This window comes from Papio anubis, chromosome 15, assembly GCF_008728515.1.
Source record: "Papio anubis isolate 15944 chromosome 15, Panubis1.0, whole genome shotgun sequence".
Classification (NCBI taxonomy): domain Eukaryota; kingdom Metazoa; phylum Chordata; class Mammalia; order Primates; family Cercopithecidae; genus Papio; species Papio anubis.
The window spans coordinates 15,548,278-15,566,715 of record NC_044990.1 but is presented as its reverse complement, the minus strand read 5'-3'; the positions used below and the strand labels follow the sequence as shown (position 1 = coordinate 15,566,715).

The 18,438-nt window shown below is 41.7% G+C and overlaps 1 protein-coding gene across 4 annotated transcripts in view; it reads left to right on the top strand.

Moving 5' to 3' along the window:
* The window catches only part of SMAD9 (SMAD family member 9), a 71,869-nt gene extending 57,248 nt beyond the window's left edge, over nucleotides 1-14,621 (top strand). For all 4 annotated transcript variants that reach the window (XM_009191783.2, XM_009191782.2, XM_009191781.2 and 1 more), the window contains 2 exons: nucleotides 7,628-7,884; nucleotides 12,495-14,621. In XM_009191783.2, the coding sequence (XP_009190047.1) occupies nucleotides 7,628-7,884; nucleotides 12,495-12,638 (401 nt within the window). In that variant the 3' untranslated portion in view covers nucleotides 12,639-14,621. The remainder of the gene's footprint in view (nucleotides 1-7,627; nucleotides 7,885-12,494) is intronic.
* The last annotated feature ends 3,817 nt before the right edge of the window (nucleotides 14,622-18,438 follow it).

The window sequence follows — 18,438 nt, the reverse complement described above, 5'->3', positions numbered from 1 at the left end:
AGAGGGGACGGACCCTCCTGCCCTTTTATCTTGGCACCCCTCGTAGTGGTTTGTAGAATTGAATCTTTCAGTATGGAGTGAAAATGCCTATCATATGCCACAATCCTTGTGTGCCATGATCACCTCTGCAATGTTGAAGGAAGGCCAAAATAATAATAAAGTGCTGACATTTTACAATATTTTACTTTTAAAAGGTAAATCAGAGGTTTTATGCTCTTTTTTACAAAAATATTGTGCGAGAAGGAGAGTACTACACAGAGATTTTACATGGAGCTCACGGGTACCTCTGTGGAGGATTGTAAGGATCTTTCCAGTAAAGGGACAGAGAATCACTGACACATAATACTGATACGACTGATACGTGATAGCGCAAAAGAAAGCAAAGGGCGAGTTCCTGACGATGTGGGAATGATGTAATAGTCAGTCTAGATAATTGGAGGATACTGTGTGCCTGCTTTTTTAGACTGGCTTTTAAGATGGCCTCGATTTCCAAATAATTATGCAGACCACAGCTTTGAGTTGAGTGCACGAACATAGAACTTGAGGTAGGATTGTATTTCTTGGAAATTCATGACTTAATATAATCGTAATCAATAGTACAGCATTTTTGAGCACTGATCATTTCTGCTGTAATTGAAGTTAGCTCTGGTAACCTTCACAATGAGCCTGTGCTGGGTTCTTGGTATGCGAGGACACTTTGAGCAAGACTGGCCCGTTTCTCTTTTGCAGATCTCCCTTTGTGGGAGAAAAAAATGATAACCATTAACCCTGGTTATTGAACTTCTGGAGATCAAGCATCTCCTGAAAATACTTATCACATATTCCAAATCATTGCATTGTTTTCGGAATTGGATTTTTAAAACCATTTTATGAATCTTTATTTCCTTGTGTATCTCAAATTCTGTAGAATTCTAGTAATTCTTCTTGTTTTATGAAAGGAATTACCCTGACATAAGGGTTTCATCAGTCAGCTCCTTGCAGAGGTGTTACCGGATAGTGGTCCTGACCCAGACCCCAAAAGAGGGTTCTTGGATCTCTCACAAGAAAGAATTCGAGGCAAATCCATAGAGTAAAGTGAAGGCAAGTTTATTAAGATAGGAAACGAATAAAGAATGGCTACTCCAAGGACAGAGCAGCCACGAGGGCTACTGGTTGCCCATTTTTATGGTTATTTCTTTTTTTTTCTTTCTTTCTTTCTTTTTTTTTTGAGACCGAGTTTCCGTCGTGTTGCCCAGGCTGGAATGCAATGGCGCGATCTTGGCTCACCTCAACCTTCACCTCCCAGGTTCAAGAGATTCTCATGTGGGGGAAGGGATTGCATTGGGAGTTATACCTGATGTAAATGACGAGTTAATGCGTGCTGATGAGTTGATGGGAGCAGCTCATCAACATGGCACAAGTAACAAACCTGCACGTTATGCACATGTACCCTAGAACTTAAAGTATAATAATAATAAAAAAAATAGAGATTCTCTGCCTCAGCCTCCTGAGTAGCTGGGATTACAGTCATGTGCCACCACGCCCTGCTAATTTTGTATTTTTAGTAGAGATGGGGTTTCTCCATGTTGCTCAGGCTGGTCTCAAACTCCCGACCTCAGGTGATCCGCCCGCCTTGGCTTCCCAAAGTTCTGGGATTACAGGCGTGAGCCACCACGCCTGGCTGGTTATTTCTTGATTATATGCTAAACAATGGGTAAATTATTCATGCCTCCCCTTTTTAGACCATATAGGTTAACTTCCTATGTGGTCACCGTGGCATTCGTAAATTGTCATGGCGCTGGTGGGAGTGTAGTAGTGAGAATGACCAGAGGTCACTGTCATCTCCATCTTGGTTTGGGCCAGCTTCTTTATTGCAGCCTGTTTCATCAGCAAGGTCTTTATGACCTGTATCTTGTGCCAACCTCCTATCTCATCCTATGATTTAGAAAGCCTGTCTGTCTGGGAATGCAGCCCAGTAGGTCTTAGCTTATTTTACCCAGCTTCTACTCAAGACGGAGTCACTCTGGTTCAAACGCCTTGGGCCAAGGGTCTGCATGTCCAGGTGGTATACGGGCTGCCTCCTTTCCCAATGGATTTCATTTCCCTGTCTCAAAATAGTCCTTTTGTTCTGCCTCTGAACACATGTAAGGCTTCTCATGTTAAAAAAAGCAAATCCTAAAAAAGCATTTTAACATAGGATGCGATGTCACACTGTTACAGTCATTACACTTGATGTTGCAGAATACTTAATATCCTGAGAAAATATTCACAAGATATTATTCACTGAAAACAAGTTTTAAAACATCCTGTAGAGTATGATCCCAATTTTCTTCTTAAAAATGCACATGGCTGAGCACGGTGGCTCACACCTATAGTCCCAGCACTTTGGGAGGTCGAGGTGGGTGGATTGCTTGAGCCTAGGAGTTTACTACCAGGTGGGCAACATGGTGAGACCCTGTCTCTATAAAAAAGTTAGCTGAGTGTGGCGGTGTGCATCTGTAGCCCCAACGAGTCAGGAGGCTGTCTCAAAAACACATAAAAAAGACTGAAAGGTATATAATAGACATTAGCTTTGATTATTTATGGGCTGTGGATTTGTGGCTGATTTTTCTTTTCTGTCCGTATTTTCTAAATTTTCTATAGTGGGCTTTCTCGATCCTGTGAGGATGGGATGCGCATGGTGTGTAAGGATGCTCTGGAAGGCAGCAGCAGTGGTAAGGGAGACACCTCACAGTGCAGCCCAGGCAGAGTGGCTGCGTGTTTGAGTGGCAGTGATGGAACATGCTGTGTAGTGCAGTCGGACCCAAACAAGCTGTTCATCGTGTTGTGCCCAGAGACTCAGTCATCAGGGACAGTCTTAGAGGACCAGCCTTGCTGTCAGCCCAATGATGACTTTGTGTGAGTTAGGAAAAGGTGCCTCTTCCTCAAGAGAAAGTACTGCCATCTGCTGGGAAAGGATTGTAATAATTACACAAAGCTCTGAAGACTAGGAGGCAAACCCTGGGTTGCAGTGGTTGTGCAGTGCACAATGGTAGGCACAGTCCTGTGGTGGACCTGCCTCCATCCTCTGACCTAGGCCCTGGTATGGATCTGGAAGTCTGTATTTTTATATTATTAGTATTTTTTTTTACCACCCATTAAAACTTTTTTTATTGTGGGAAATTTGAAATAGGAAAACGGGGGAATACAATGAGTCTTCATCATACTATCTCCAGCTTCAATAAAGATTCACATTCTGTGCCATTCTTTTTCATCTATCGCTCTACAGTATTTTTGCTAGAATATTTTAGAGCAAATCTCAGGCTTCCTATCCTTTTTCCCATCTATTGGAGTTTATATCTAACTATATAAGAAATTTTTAAAAATACCATTATTACACTCAGAAATATATATATTTTCTTAAAGCTTCTAAAATCGCTGTGCAGGAGAAAAGGCAACAAAGGCAAGGGAAAGATTCATTACAAACTCAAGAGGAGGCGTTGTGCTTGTGCTGGGACGTTTAGGTTTTATCCTAAGCGTTGTGGAGAGGCTTCGGCATTCTTTGCAGGACACTCTGCCTTTTATGGTGATCTTTCTGCCTCCCTCTCGGTGAGGAGGGTATCCCTGCACCTTCCTTCCACTTTGGGACACCGACTTCCTCCTCTGTGAGTAGAGTCCAGAGATTGGCGCACTCTCACCAGCCTGCCCAACCTACCCTCTTCCCAGTCATTTCCTGTCATTCGAGACAACAGAAGAGGATTAAAAGGGGACACCCTTTTGTAGTTCGACCCAGCAGACCCAAATTAAACCCAGGGTTCTTCTGGTCCTCATTAACCACAACACAGGACTCCACACTCCCTGATCTCATAAAAAGTGGGTGGCAGTCACACTCAAGTGAGAAGTTCAGATAAAGAAAGACACAGCCCAAGCACATACGTAGTTCAAGATGTGGGTGGAACTTGCTTGAGGGCCGCATCGCCAGGGTTCTCTTTATGATCTCAGGCAGTACTTCTTTGGGGGCATTTATTCCTTATTGCTAGGAGTTAGAACAGGCTGCAGGATTGTGACATTAGCTTTTCCTTCCGGAAGCTTCTAATGCTTCTTAATTACAATAATGAACATATTAATGGCATATTTGATGGCAACAATGATAGGTATGATGTCTCTTTTAAGCATTTCATACAAGAACTGTCAGAATGTAGGCTGCAGTAAAATCTGGACATGTTCGTGCTTTCCTGTACCATTTAAAGGAATGTCACTGGCTGGGTGTGGTGGCTCATGCCTGTAATCCCAGCACTTTGGGATGCCGAGGAAGGCGGATCACCTGAGGTCAGGAGTTCAAGACCAGCCTGCCCAACATGGCAAAACCCCATCTCTACTAAAAATACAAAAAATTAGCCAGGCGTGGTGGCAGGTGCCTGTAATCCCAGCTAATCGGGAGGCTGAGGCAGGAGAATCGCTTGAACCCGGGAGGCAGAGGTTGCAATGAGCCGAGATCACGCCACTGCACTCCAGCCTGGGCGACAAGAGGGTAACTCCATCTCAAAAAAAAAAAGTGCAAGTCACCCGGCCTCACCCTGGACCTGCTGAAGTAGTGATCTGTTTTAATAAGCCCTGCAAGTGGTCTTACTGCAAGCTAAGGTTTAAGAACCACTGTTCTACTCTGTGGTGATCTTGAATCTGACACTAGCGTTTAAAGCTACTATTTTGGCCTACCAGATGGATGCAAATAACATCGTTGGCTTGCTTGACTCCTCCTCAGATGCTGGTGTCTCTAGCCAGAATCCGGCCTCCTTCACCCTGAGGCTGGGTTCCACCCTTTCCTGGTGTTTCTGGGCGGGCTCCGCGTGCTGGTGCCATTGGCTCTGCTCTTCTCTCTCAGCGTGCTGGATGACTGCCTACCTGCCCAGGCTCTTCTCTGCGTTGGTAGCTTTGCCAGAGTGGACTGTGGTTGCAGATGACCTGAACATGATTGAAAACCAACCCCCAAAGACCAGACTCACATAACAAAAAAAATCGTATTTATCTTATGTAATAGGTTTTGAGAGGATTATATATTTGAAGGTCATTCAGTTCACATATCGACTAAATCCTTAGCAGCTCCACTCTGGCTCCTTTACCTGCTTTCCCTCTTGAAAGAACCTCTGCCCACCCCCACAAGGTAGGCCTTTCCCCTTTGGAGCCCACAGGGGTGGTTGTAGGAGGCGGTGTTTGCATTTTGCCCCAGCCTGGGGTTCTCTTTATGATCGTGAGGGTCCAGCCAAGTAACTCTCCCAGCCAGTTAGGACCATCCTTCTGCCCCCTGGCACCACCGCCTAGGCCCTGGGGTTAGGGCCCAAGGCCATTCAGGAGAGTGGGTAGCAGCGATGAGATAGAGGAGGGAGAGGAAGGCTGAGGGAAGCGGAGAAGGGGAGCCAGTCTCTGGCTGAGGAAGAGGAGAGGCAGTGACAGGACAATCGTGGCCTGGATATCCAGGGCTGTGCTTTAGCTGTGCCACCCTGGCTCAGTTGCTTCAGAATGATGTGGTTGGGATACATACTACTCAAAATTGTTCTTTTCTAAAATTGTATTAAGGGAAAAGGAAACAATAAATATGGTGGGATGTAATCACATATAATGCAGAATTGCGTCAAGTGCTACTTAGGACCTGACAAACTCCCAGCAGCTACATCAGTAATGTTTCCTACATTCTAAGTTATGCACACAGGGCCCTGAGCAGCCCTGGAAGCTGTAAGTTCTGTTCTTTAAAACTTTCACAATTTCATTTTGAGGAGACCCCAAATATATAAGTATATTCTGGATTGTTTCTACAAACACCTTTTAACTGCAGTGATCATATGTATAATCACATTGACGTCTAGTGCTGGAGACTTTTTTTCCCATCAAAAGTTGGAGTAAAATTGTTCTGTTATTTAATATTCACTAGACTAGAATTTCTTCATTTTTTTCTAACATCAGTCCCTTGCTATACATTTATATTAAATCTCAAACCCAGACATTTAGAGGGAAAGAATCAACTAAAATTTAATTTGGAATGGAAATTAGCATGAGCAGCAACATTCTCAGGATGCTTTTCTTTCTTTCTTTTTTTTTTTTTTTTTTTTGCGGTGGACTCTCACCCAGTCGCCCAGTCTGGAGTGCAGTAGTGCTGTGATCTCAGCTCACTGCAGCAGCCTCCGCCACCCAAGTAGCTGGGATTACAAGCGTGTGTCACCACGTCCAGCTAATTTTTGTATTTTTTAGTAGAGACATGGTTTCGCCATGTTGGCCAGGCTAGACTCGAGCTCCTGATCTCAAGTGATTGACCTACCTTGACGTCCTAAAGTGCTGGGATTGCAGGTGTGAGCGCCTAGCCTCAGGATGCTCTTTTGAACTTTAATTCCAAGAATATTAGATGAAGTGATATAGGCTATATTTTGCTTATGAGTTTTTATATTACCGTATCTGAAAATGTAGAAATTTCACTGTTCACAAATAAAAAATAGACATTATTTATATGATTGATATTAGTGGATGACAAACTTAAATGAAATAGGTCTCTGAGGTATTTGTTAAGAGAAACAGATTTCTAAGTGTTGGTAAATTTTTAAAGCGTCATTTATTGTCTCCACTGAAGTGGGTTTAATATGTGCACTTAAGTAACATTTTCATGATATTAACTGTGTACAGTTTTAAATTTTAAAATTTGTAGGCTGGGCGCGGTGGCTCATGCCTGTAATCCCAGCACTTTGGGAGGCCGAGGCAGGTGGATTACTTGAGGTTGGGAGTTTGAGACCAGCCTGGCCAACATGGTGAAACCCCGTCTCTACTAAAAAACAAAAATTAGCCAGCCGTGGTGGCAGGCACCTGTAATCCCAGCTACTTGGGAGGCTGAGGCAGGAGAATCACCTGAACCTGGGAGGTGGAAGTTGCAGTGAGCTGAAATTGTGCCACTGCACTCCAGCCTGGGTGATGAGTAAGACTCTGTCTCAAAAAAAAAAATTAAAATTTGTATATGTACATGAAGGATTATTTGATTTTTTCGCATGATATATTCAGTTCATTTCTAATATTACAAAACCTTATTTTTGGAACAAATAAACAGGAGTGATGGGAGGAATAGTATATGAGACCTTACTGACTGGTTCTTGGGGGTGATTGTTAACATGGGTGGCAATCCACTTTTATTTATTTATTTTTTTGCGATGACGTCTTGCTCTGTCACCAGACTGGAGTTCAATGGCGCTACCTTGGCTCACTGCAACGTCTGCCTCCCAGGTTCAAGCAATTATCCTGCCTCAGCCTCCCGAGTAACTGGGATTACAGGTGCCCATCACTATGCCTGGTTAAATTTTGTATTTTTAGTAGAGCAGGGGTTTCACCGTGTTGGCCAGTCTGGTCTTGAACTCCCAACCTTGAATGATCTGCCCGCCTCAGCCTTCCAAAGTGCTGGGGTTACAGGCATGAGCCACTGCACCCGGCTGCAATCCACTTTTAAATGGATTTATGGAAAAAGCACAGATTATAATTAAACTAAGTGGTATTTAGGTCACACATCTCATTCATCTGATCAGTGATCTGACAATGAACCTGACAGGGGAGAGTCACCTCTCCTAGGGTTTCAGGAATCAGTGGGAGAGGCACGCTGTGAAAGGGCATGTGAAGGAAGGCTGTGTGTTTGTGTCTGCAGGTGTGCACTTGTACTACGTCGGAGGAGAGGTGTATGCCGAGTGTGTGAGTGACAGCAGCATCTTTGTGCAGAGCCGGAACTGCAACTATCAACACGGCTTCCACCCAGCCACCGTCTGCAAGATCCCCAGCGGCTGCAGCCTCAAGGTCTTCAACAACCAGCTCTTCGCTCAGCTCCTGGCCCAGTCAGTTCACCACGGCTTTGAAGTTGTGTATGAACTGACCAAGATGTGCACTATCCGGATGAGTTTTGTTAAGGTAAGGAGTGCTTGCTATCATATTATAAAATGTTCAGTGAAAAACAAAACAAAACAAAAAAGCACCCTGACTGATGTGGTGGTTCTGCAGTCAATTCAGATAGACAAAACCAATTTTTTTTTTTTTTTTTTTTTTGAGATGGTATTTCACTCTGTCACACAGGCTGGAGTGCAGTGGCATGATCTTGGCTCACTGCAACCTCCGCCTCCCGGGTTCAAGCGATTCTTCTACCTCAGCCTCCCAACTAGCTGGGACTACAGGCGTGCATTACCACGCTTGACTGATATCTGTATTTTTACTTGAGACAGGGTTTCACCATATTGGCCAGACTGGTCTTGAACTTCTGGCCTTGTGATCCGCCTGCCTCAGCCTCCCAAAGTGCTGGGATTACAGGTGTGAGCCACCGCGCCCAGCCCAAAAGCAATTTTTTTGAATTCTGTTGTTTTTAGGAGGAGTTCCTCTTTGAGTATAAACTGTCTTGTTTAGCAATTAGATGAAAATTCTTACACATTACTTTTGAGGAAAAACAAGTAAGGTGGCTCTCTGTTTTTAATGCAGATGATAAAGTAACAACAGTAATTTTACAGGACTAGTGCAACAGAGATTTTTCCATCCTTCGAATTGCCAAGCACTATTATCACTCAGTGAATGTTGGCAAATTTATCTGAATTCAGTAAGATACTCTCCTTACTCTTAGAAAGCATACAGGCACGTGGAGGGGATAATAATTATGAATAAGCTACAAAATAGGCAGGATTGGTTCTAATACAAGACAGTAAATTAAGTAGTGTTATGAAGGTATAAACAATCTGGAATAGAAACATGAGGCGGGTGTGATTAATTCTGAGAGTAGTATATGTTCTGTTGATGAATATTTGTTGAATTTCTCGAATCTTGTTAAGGTTGCTATGAAGGCTGGAGAACGAAGGAAGTTTCTTAGTGGGAAGGAAAAACAACTGGGTTTGTGTGTGGAAGCAAAAGCTTTCCGTTTCATCACCTGCTGTTTTATCTGTTGCAAAGTACTCGCAAATCAGTCTAATATTTCAAAATCTGGGCTTATCAGAGTATCCGGGTATGTGTGACAGTTTTCATACTGCCATGCCTCCATCCAAGGAATCAGCATGGCTTGTTCCAGGCATTTTTTTCAAAGTACATTTTATTAGCACTTTAAAATTACCATGACAAAGAATTTTTCTACACTCAAATTTTGTTTTTATTGTTTATAATTTTAGTAATTATTTAAAAACTAAGAACAATATAGTTTCCAATTTTAAAAAACAGCTGCTTGAAATTATTTCTCTTTCATAGTGACAAAGCAGTTTCATTCAAATTTAGTGTTTTAAAAGCATCTATTATAAAGTTATATTAACAAATAACTTGGAAATCTTTTCAAATGTTCTGTTGCTTTAGAAACGGCAGAGGGCATCATTTGAATCATACAATTTTTTTTGGTCCAGGTCTGTGTTTTTAAAATTAGGATGAAATGCCAATATCTCATAGGTAATTATTTCACTCTAATTAAATATAAGCTTATATACAAATCTGATTTTCCTGATAACTAGATACATTTCTCAGATAGGCAACATTTAAATTCATAAAGCTACACAATTGACACAGAAGACAAACCTGTTCCTAATACTGCAGGAACTTTTAAAATAAATACATAGTAAATATAACTATAGATCATTTTTTTAAACATTTGAGATGAGCAACTGTAGCTACCACTGGGCTAATGGATCAGATTTCTTTAAGGTTTCTTTCAGCTCTGATTTTTACCGATTCTAGGACTCATTCAGTCAGTCAACAAATATTTATTGAGCACCTACCATGTGCAGCCAGGCGTGTGGGACATAGCAATGTTCACTCACAGATCTCTGCCCTCAGGGAACCAATATTCTAGGAAGGAGAGAGAGATAATAAACAACAGCCATAACACAGAAGAAGGATGGAAAGAGAAAGTCTGGGGCAGGGTGAAGGGAATTGGAGCACGGGGGTAGTGGAGTCATCTGCACATCAGGGTGGGCCTCACTGAAAAGGTGACAGGTCAGCAGAGACTGGAAGGAGACATGGAGCTAGGCCCAGGGACTTCTGGAGGAAGAGCAGAAGCAGGGGGAAGAGCAAGGCAACAGCGTACACCTGGAAATTCTGAAGAGCAGGCAGGCCAGTGTGGCTGGCCTAATAAGCAGGGGGAGCGAGATGAGAGCAGCTGCAGGGAACCACAGCGAGGCCTCCTGAGCCACTCCTTGGAGTTTATCGGTGGCTCTGAGGAGGTGGCGAGCTTTTGCAGGGATCGGAGCAGAGCATTTTCATGATCTGACTTCTGTTCTTAAAGGATCGCCCTGCCTGCCGTGTGGAGGATAGGTATTATACAGACAAGGTTGCAAGTAGGGAAACCAGTTAGGAGGCTATTGCAATATTCAGATGAGAGTCGCCCTCACCTGGAGGGATCCAGTACAGCTGTGAGAAGTGGAAGGATTCTGAATTGTGAAGGCGGATGAGGCGTGGGGGTGAGAAAAAGAGGAAGATGAAGTTAGTTGCCTTCAATCAAGATGAAGATGCAGGTGTATTGAGATGTCTGTCCACATTCAAGTGGAGTTGCTGAGTAGCCAGTTCGATGTAAGAGTCTGGATTCGGGGAAAGAGATTTGGGCCCGAAATACAAGTTTGGGAATTGTCAGCAAAGGGACAGTATTTAACTCCCTAAGTCTGGATGAGAACACCAAAGGTTTGAGTTTAAACAGAAGGGCCGGGAGTGGTGGCTCACGCCTGTAATCTCAGCACTTTGGGAGGCTAAGGTGGGTGGATTGCTTGAGGTCAGGAGTTCAAGACCAGCCTGGCCATCGTGGCAAAACCGCATCTCTACTAAAAATACAAAAATTATCCAGGTGTGGTGGTGCATGCCTGTAATCTCAGCTACTTGGGAGGCTGAGGCAGGAGAATCACTTGAACCTGGGAGGCAGAGGTTGCAGTGAGCCGAGATTGCACCATTGCACTCCAGCCTGTGTGACAGCCAGATTCCGTCTCAAAAGTAATAATAATAATAATAAATAGTAAATAAAAATAGAGAAGAAAGGGGGCTCCAGGACTGAGCCCTGGGACACTTCAACATTTAAAGATGGAACAGAAGGGACAGAATCAGCAAAGAAAACTGAGAGACCAGCCAGTGAAGTAGTAAGACGACCAAGAAGTGTGGTGCTTTGGAAGCCAAGAAAAAAACAGTGCATTGATGAGAGGGTGTGATCAACTAAATCAAATGCTACCCACGTAACACAAAGGCTGAGAGCTAATAATTCATTTTTACAATATGAAGGCCTTTTTTGATCTTGACAAGAAAAGTTTTGTTGGCGGCTGGGGTGAAATGATCAGAATGGATTTGAGAGAATGGAAGGAGACAAACTGAGACAGCCAGTGTGGATGACTCTTCTGAGGCTTTTTGCCAGAAAGGGGATAAAGACATAGGGTAGCAGCTGGTGGGGGTGGAGAAGTATCTTTCAGATGGAAGATATTTCAGTGTGTTCATATGTTGACGGGAATGATAGATGCAAAAGATTGCAGGAGAGGAGGAGAAGATTTGCTGGAATGATGTGTCTGGGAAGGCAGGTCTGAGAGTGCATAAGTGGGTGGATCAGCTTATTTGGAAACATAGATAATTAATCTGTGGTAAGAGGTAGAAAGGCCAAGTATGTGGGTGCAGGTCCTGTGGAAACTCTTATTTCTGATGTCTTCCTTTTTCTCGTTAAAATACAAAATAAATCCATCAGTTGCAGGTATGGACAGGGGAAAAGGAGTTGGAGGTTTTAGTGGGGAGGAGCAGTCACCTAGGAGGGGGACATGAAAGAGGGGACTGGAGGGTAGGTTGTGACTGCTGGGGACATCACAGGTCCCCTTGAGGTTCTCAGCAGTGAAAGTAAAATGTGATCAGGCAGCATGGTTGTGTTGAAATCCAAGTTGTAAAAAACTCTACAGAGAATCACTCCCAGTCACAGAACTGATTGACTTGGCTGTGATATCCCTTCATTTTGAAATATCTTTTCATTGGTGTATAACATATAGAGAAAAATATGCAAATTATTTTTAAAAATTTTTTTACTGTGTCTCCTTTGAATGGTGATAAAAGGGAAATTGCCAGGTGAACTAGAGAGAGAGAGAGAGAGAGAGAACGAGAGAGAACAAGCAAGCTTTGATAATCAGCCCTGAAAAACCAAGAGCGCCTTCCAGTTCTGTCTTTACGACTTTCAGGTCCAGTCACTGGTCTGCAGTAACCAGCAAAACACTGTCCTGGGCATGAAGGGGTGAACAAAAGGTCAAGTTTCTTCCTTTGTGGAAGGGAAAATGATTTTTCAATGCTTCCCATGTGACTGGAGTGCCAGAACCTCTCTAGATCCGAGTATTCAGTTGCGAGGGAATTTACTGATTTGGATTCATCTGAAGGCATCTGGTTGGTGCGAGAGTTGACCCGTGTTTACAGGAAGGTAGAGGCCATGTTCTCTCTGTCTCAGGTCTCAGGAGCTACCCTGGAGTGTGGGCTCTGCCCCTGCTGAGCTGTGCCTGGGGCTCTGGAGGCTGAGTGTAAGTGTGGCACCATCACTCAGCTCCATTCTTGTTTTTCAGGGTTGGGGCGCTGAGTATCATCGTCAGGATGTCACCAGCACCCCCTGCTGGATTGAGATTCATCTTCATGGGCCGCTGCAGTGGCTGGACAAAGTTCTGACTCAGATGGGCTCTCCACATAACCCCATTTCTTCAGTGTCTTAACAGTCATGTCTTAAGCTGCATTTCCATAGGATAGAGGCTATTGCAGGGAGTGGCTTGTATCATTTCAGATTTGCAACTAACTGAAGTTTCTAAAAACATGTGTAAATACACAGAATGTATACTGTTCCTATTTTTTTTAATCACCATGTGTTTTGTGCTTTCTAGTTAACCTGATGCCAGCACAGTGCAATTGGAAAAGCAGGCCTTTGGTGCCTGTGCTATAAGCAGCAGATTTCGTGGGAGGAAACAATTGAGAGGCAGTATTGTCAACAGTATTTGCAGGGTGTTAGCAGAATAAAAGGCAGCTTTAGTCAGCCGTGTCATTATAAAGCATGTTGTGTGGCCTCACAGAAACACTGAAACTGTTTATACAGCAAAAGTCAGGTATTAGCAGCACTAGAGCAAATATCACTCAGATGAAACAAAGCAGTGAAACCCCTCCGGTTGAAATGATGTCACTTTTAGTGCTATTGGCAAGAAAAACAAACAAAAAAAGCTTGTACAATGAATTAATGAGATAATCCGTAGAAACTTTATTTCTAAGGTTGACATACCTGTAGCTGGGCTCCTGTGTTCATATTCAGTGGTACATTTTAAACAAACTGTGATCGGAAAAGAAAAAAAAAACTGTGAAGCCGAAAGTCATGTTCCCTCAGTCTACCGCTGTAAAAACAGAGTCTAATATGGGAAAATAAATACGAAGATAGCATGAAATGCTGTTTCCCAAATTACAAGATAAGACCAGAACTTGCTCCAAGAGCCACCCAGGGAGACTCCTGCTTTCCACAGAGGAGACCAGGCTCCTGTTGTCCTGGTTGTTCGTGTCATGCCGTCCTGCAAACTTCGAGTCTGCGCAGCGTGCCAGAACAGCACGTGTTTCAGTCTGGTGTCAAGAAGCAGGTGAAAGCAAAGGTTGGAGAAAAGTGTCACACGTCGACTTACACTTTCTCATTTCCCACGTTCCAGTCTCCTGGGAAGGACACTCTTTTGCCACATTTTCTTGCCTCTTGGCAAATATTAACTCTTTGCAGATTACTAAATCAACAGTAAAGACTTTGAGAAGATCTAGACACATTATTGGATCAGTGAGTTATTTAACCTAGTGTCTCCAGTGATTATCTGAAGTCTCATAGCTGGAAATAAATTCCCAAGTAAAGTGATAATAATTTCATAATCGTCTATAATTTCTGGGGAACAGTGGTAATGAATAATAATATATCTTTTAAAAATATACACAATATTAAAAACATGTTCTTATTTTACTTTAGATGAGGGAGGAAAATCCCCAAATTTCCAGGTACTTTCATATACATACTTGCCATGCACTAAACACTACATTGCTTGGAAAAATATTTCACACCCTCTTTAAAAATGTACAATTTAAGATAGCAGTTATGCTTGTAACAGACAGCACTTCAGTAATCCAAGAAATTTCTTCATTTATACATTTTAGCTCAACTCTTTCTAGCATTAGTGCACATGGTAGTTTTTCTAATTAAATTGTATTCAAGGTAGAAATGATCATGTGAGAAAGATATATGATTGAGCTACTACTGTCACCTCTTCTAATGACTAGTGTTATCTAATAGAAACTTTCATACATACACAATAGAAAAGAATTATTACACTTTACATTGAAAAATGTAATATGTGGCTCATGTAGTGTTTAGAAAAATCTGTAGTTGATTGGTTCATCAACTATGTATTGTGCACCTACCTATAGGTGTCAGGTACAATGTTAGGAACTGTAGAATCAAATGTAAATAGAAGACAGTCCCAGCCCTCATGGAGCCGAGAATCTAATAGTGAATCTATTTGTACAGACATCTTCATGTTTCAGAACTTTTAAAACAAAACAATGCAATCTGTCTTTTGCTTGAAAGAATGTAATTAATTTCTTATCTATGTTTTGAAATTTTTATTTCCTTGCTCTTCTGCAGAGTCAGGTAATGGATTCCTTGTATAAATGCTACTTTTCTTCCATGTCTCAAAGTGGGTTTTGTTCCTCTCCTTGCTTCCCTATTTTCCAATAATTCTCCGTCTCCCCTTCTCTTGGAAAAGGTATTAATATGGTGAGTCTCATATGGGAACCATTCCATGGGAGAACTTCAACACAGCTTTTGCTCCAGAGATCAAACATAGCTTTCATGATCTCTCTACCAGCTATCGAACTTATCCTCTGGTTATTTTTTTTTTGTTTTTTTGAGACAGAGTCTTGCTCTGTCACCAGGCCGGAGTGCAGTGGTGCGATCTCGGCTCACTGCAACCTCTGCCTCCTGGGTTTGAGCCATTCTCCTGGCTCAGCCTCCCGAGTAGCTGGGACTACAGGCATGGGCTACCACGCCCAGTTAATTTTTGTATTTTTAGTGGAGATGGGGTTTCACCATGTTAGCCAGAATGGTCTCTATCTCTTGACCTTGTGATCCACCCACCTCAGCCTCCCAAAGTGCTGGGATTACAGGCGTGAGCCACCGCGCCCGGCCTCCTCTGGTAATCTTACACCTTTACAGAATTAATCTAAACTGGTGGCTCATAAATGACATTAAAAACAAAAAACAACCTGGATGCAGTGGCTCATTCCTGTGGTCCCAGCACTTTGGGAGGCCAAGATGGGAAGATCACCTGAGCCCAGGAGTTTGGGGCTGTAGTGAACTGTGATCACACGACTGCATTCTAGCCTGGGTGACAAAGTGACACCCTGCCTCTAAACAAAAATCAAGCAACAAAAAACTTGTATTTCCCTGCAGCTTTGGGAAGCCAGAACACAATATTGCAGTGAACCTGAATTTTCTGTGACAAATAAATTACTAAATTGGCACATATGATCATCACCAGTCATGTCTCATCAAAAGCCTTTATTAAGATGCTTGTAAAATTTGAAGAATTTAGAAGTGATGAGAAGTTAACCCCTTAGTCATTGTAACATAATCATATTTTAATCAGCTTTTTCTTTTGCTACCAAGAGTTGCAAAAAATGAATGCAGTATTTGATTTCAGGCTTCTAAATGTGCTCATTTAGCACTCATTCCTTGATGTAGACAATAAAAGAAAAAACCGAATAGCATTCTTTCCAGGATAACTATTAAAGCAGACAGCTAAGCCTCTAAACATGAGCACGGCGGTGCATGTTTAAGGTTGCCACGGACAAGGATCATACAACAGAGAACACTATAGTAACATTTTGGTCTGTTCACAACACCCAGAACATTTACCCGTTTTTGTTGTTGGTTTATTATTTTTCTGTTAAAAAATTGTGAAAAGTTTGTTTTAGCTGGATGATATTTTAATAGTTGCCATTTTATTTTTATAGTTGGAACTATAAAGATGTCACTACGTAACACATATACCTTATGTTTTGTTTTGTTTTGTTTTACACTCAGTATAAATTAGGAAAAGTTAGCCAACCACCTAGCATTTAGAATCCTCTTTTTTATTGTCTTTGGAGGATATGGATGTTCCCATAACAGCAACAAAGCAGCAACAAAAACATTTCATAAATATCACTTCATAGACTCTAAGCACCTGCTTAACTTTGAATGTGTCCCAAATATTTAGTGTGTGTATATATATATATTCAACAAATAAAGCAAAATATAACATGCATTTCACATTTTGTCTTTCCCTGTTAGGATTTTAATAGCAGAACTGTATGATAAGTTTAGGTGATCCTAGCATATTAAATTCAAATTAATGTAAAACAGGTCAACAACAACAAAGAAACTTTCTATTTGAGTGAAGTCATGCTTTCTATTATAACTGGGCTTCGGTTATCCATCAAATGCACACTTACACTATTATCTGATTGTTTATAATAAAGAATACCGTACCTATATGTCTTTTGGCTCATTTTTCCTGTAAACCTCATAGAAGAGTCACTGTTTGTGGGTCTGCAGCATCTTAAGTCAATTAATTTTAAACCATTCTATTTTGAAAATGGGATGTTAAATTCCACATGCTATAGAGAAATTAGGTAGTGGTTTTGATTAAACACCTTAGAATAACCATCGTGAAGTATAGATCCTGAAGATACTTTACAGTAACTTTAGAAAGGATATATGTAGAACCTTTTTCTGGATAGTAGCAAATACGTGATATTGCAGTGTATAGGGAAGAATGAGCACTTTTATTACTGTATAACATCTGTACATTGCTACAGATTGCCTATTAGGTGCTAAAAGGCAACTGGTGAGGGAAAACTAAGATGAAATTCAAAGAAATAGGAACACATCTAAAAATGTAAATTCTCAATTCCTTGCATCTAAATTTCCTTCTAATCTTAAAAATGGGAAACTCTACACCTAGAAAACAGCTCTCTTATTTACTTGATCAGAGTTGTCAATTTTTTTTTTTTTTTTAACAAAATGGAGCCCTTTATTCAAAAAAAGTGTTTTGTGGGACTCCAAAATATAAACACATGGAAGATGTGCCAGTTTAGATCCGGGTGGGGACCATGAAGCCTCCAGTTTACACTGTAAATTTCTGGAGAGCAGTGATTGTGTCTTGTCTGCGTCTCCCATGGTTCCTGACCCTGTGCTTGCACCTAATATTTGGCATTGGCATTTCAAACACGAATACACATTCTTTAAACATATCGTGGTATAGACATAAAAATACTGTCTTCAAACATCAGCCTGTCTTAGAGAAGTATTTTCATCATAGACTGCTTATATTTACTTATCAGATAGTTCTTATGTATCAGCAGGCACTGTAGATGCAATGACAAAGTCCTTGCTTTTGAGGAGCTTACCGTTTTGTGGAGAAAGATGAACAAGTAAACCAATAATAAGCAGTGTGCTGTCAGCTGTGACAAGCTGCTGGGACCACCGAGTGACATCTACATCAGACCCTGGGTAAGTACCAGGGAAGGCTTGTGGGCCGATCGAAGTTGCCATCCTTCATGTCGGTTCTCTTAGTAAATCATCCTGGGCATTCTAAAGCAGGTTAGTGGCTCCTCTCTGTGTTCCCATAATACTTTGTGCCCATCGATGGTCCGTATCAGTTCCTGCATCACCCTGTTTACTTACCCTTCTCTCTGCCAGGCTGGGACGTGTTTAAGGACAGGGATTCTATTTATTCATTTTCAGCGTGTTCCAGCTACTGTTTGTCTTAGAAAGGCTTTTGGGGATCACATTGTAAAGGCAGAAATGGTAGTTGTTTTTAACTCTTCCTTTAAAAATATCAGTAAGTATTTAGCTTCTCCCTTTCAAAATAAAATGCATTGCAAGCCTCCAATTGCATATCATGTGACCATGCACAGCAGATAGGGATCAGAAAAGCGCGCTTGTGTTTCAGTTTGGAAATAGTTATCCAGCTGCAGAGCAGTAGCATGGAAAAGTAGCTTTAGCAGTTAAACAGTTAAAATTGCTTTTATTCTAAGCATTTAATTTGTTTTCATAATGTGAATTTGAGTATGACAAGCATAAAGAATTTCGATGTTATAAGACCAAGTTAACAAAAAGACACTAATTCTGAAAGTTTACCTCTGCATGATGACTAATGGTTCCATTATTTGCATGCATCTGATAAAAGTGTTAGGTATGGCCTCAGAATGACTCTTAATCTAAATGCCAATGTTAAATGGAGTAAATATAAGGAAAAGTATATTCAGTTTGGTTTTTAAGCCAAACAGAATTCACACCTGCAATGTGTTATTTGGAGAGAACGCTTGCAAGTGGCAGGCTAACTTCTCTCTAGTCTCATCATTTAGGAAGGAAAAGCCTAAAAATTATCAAAATAGGCCAGGAGCGGTGGTTCACGCCTGTAATCCCAGCACTTTGGGAGGCTGAGGTGAGTAGATCAC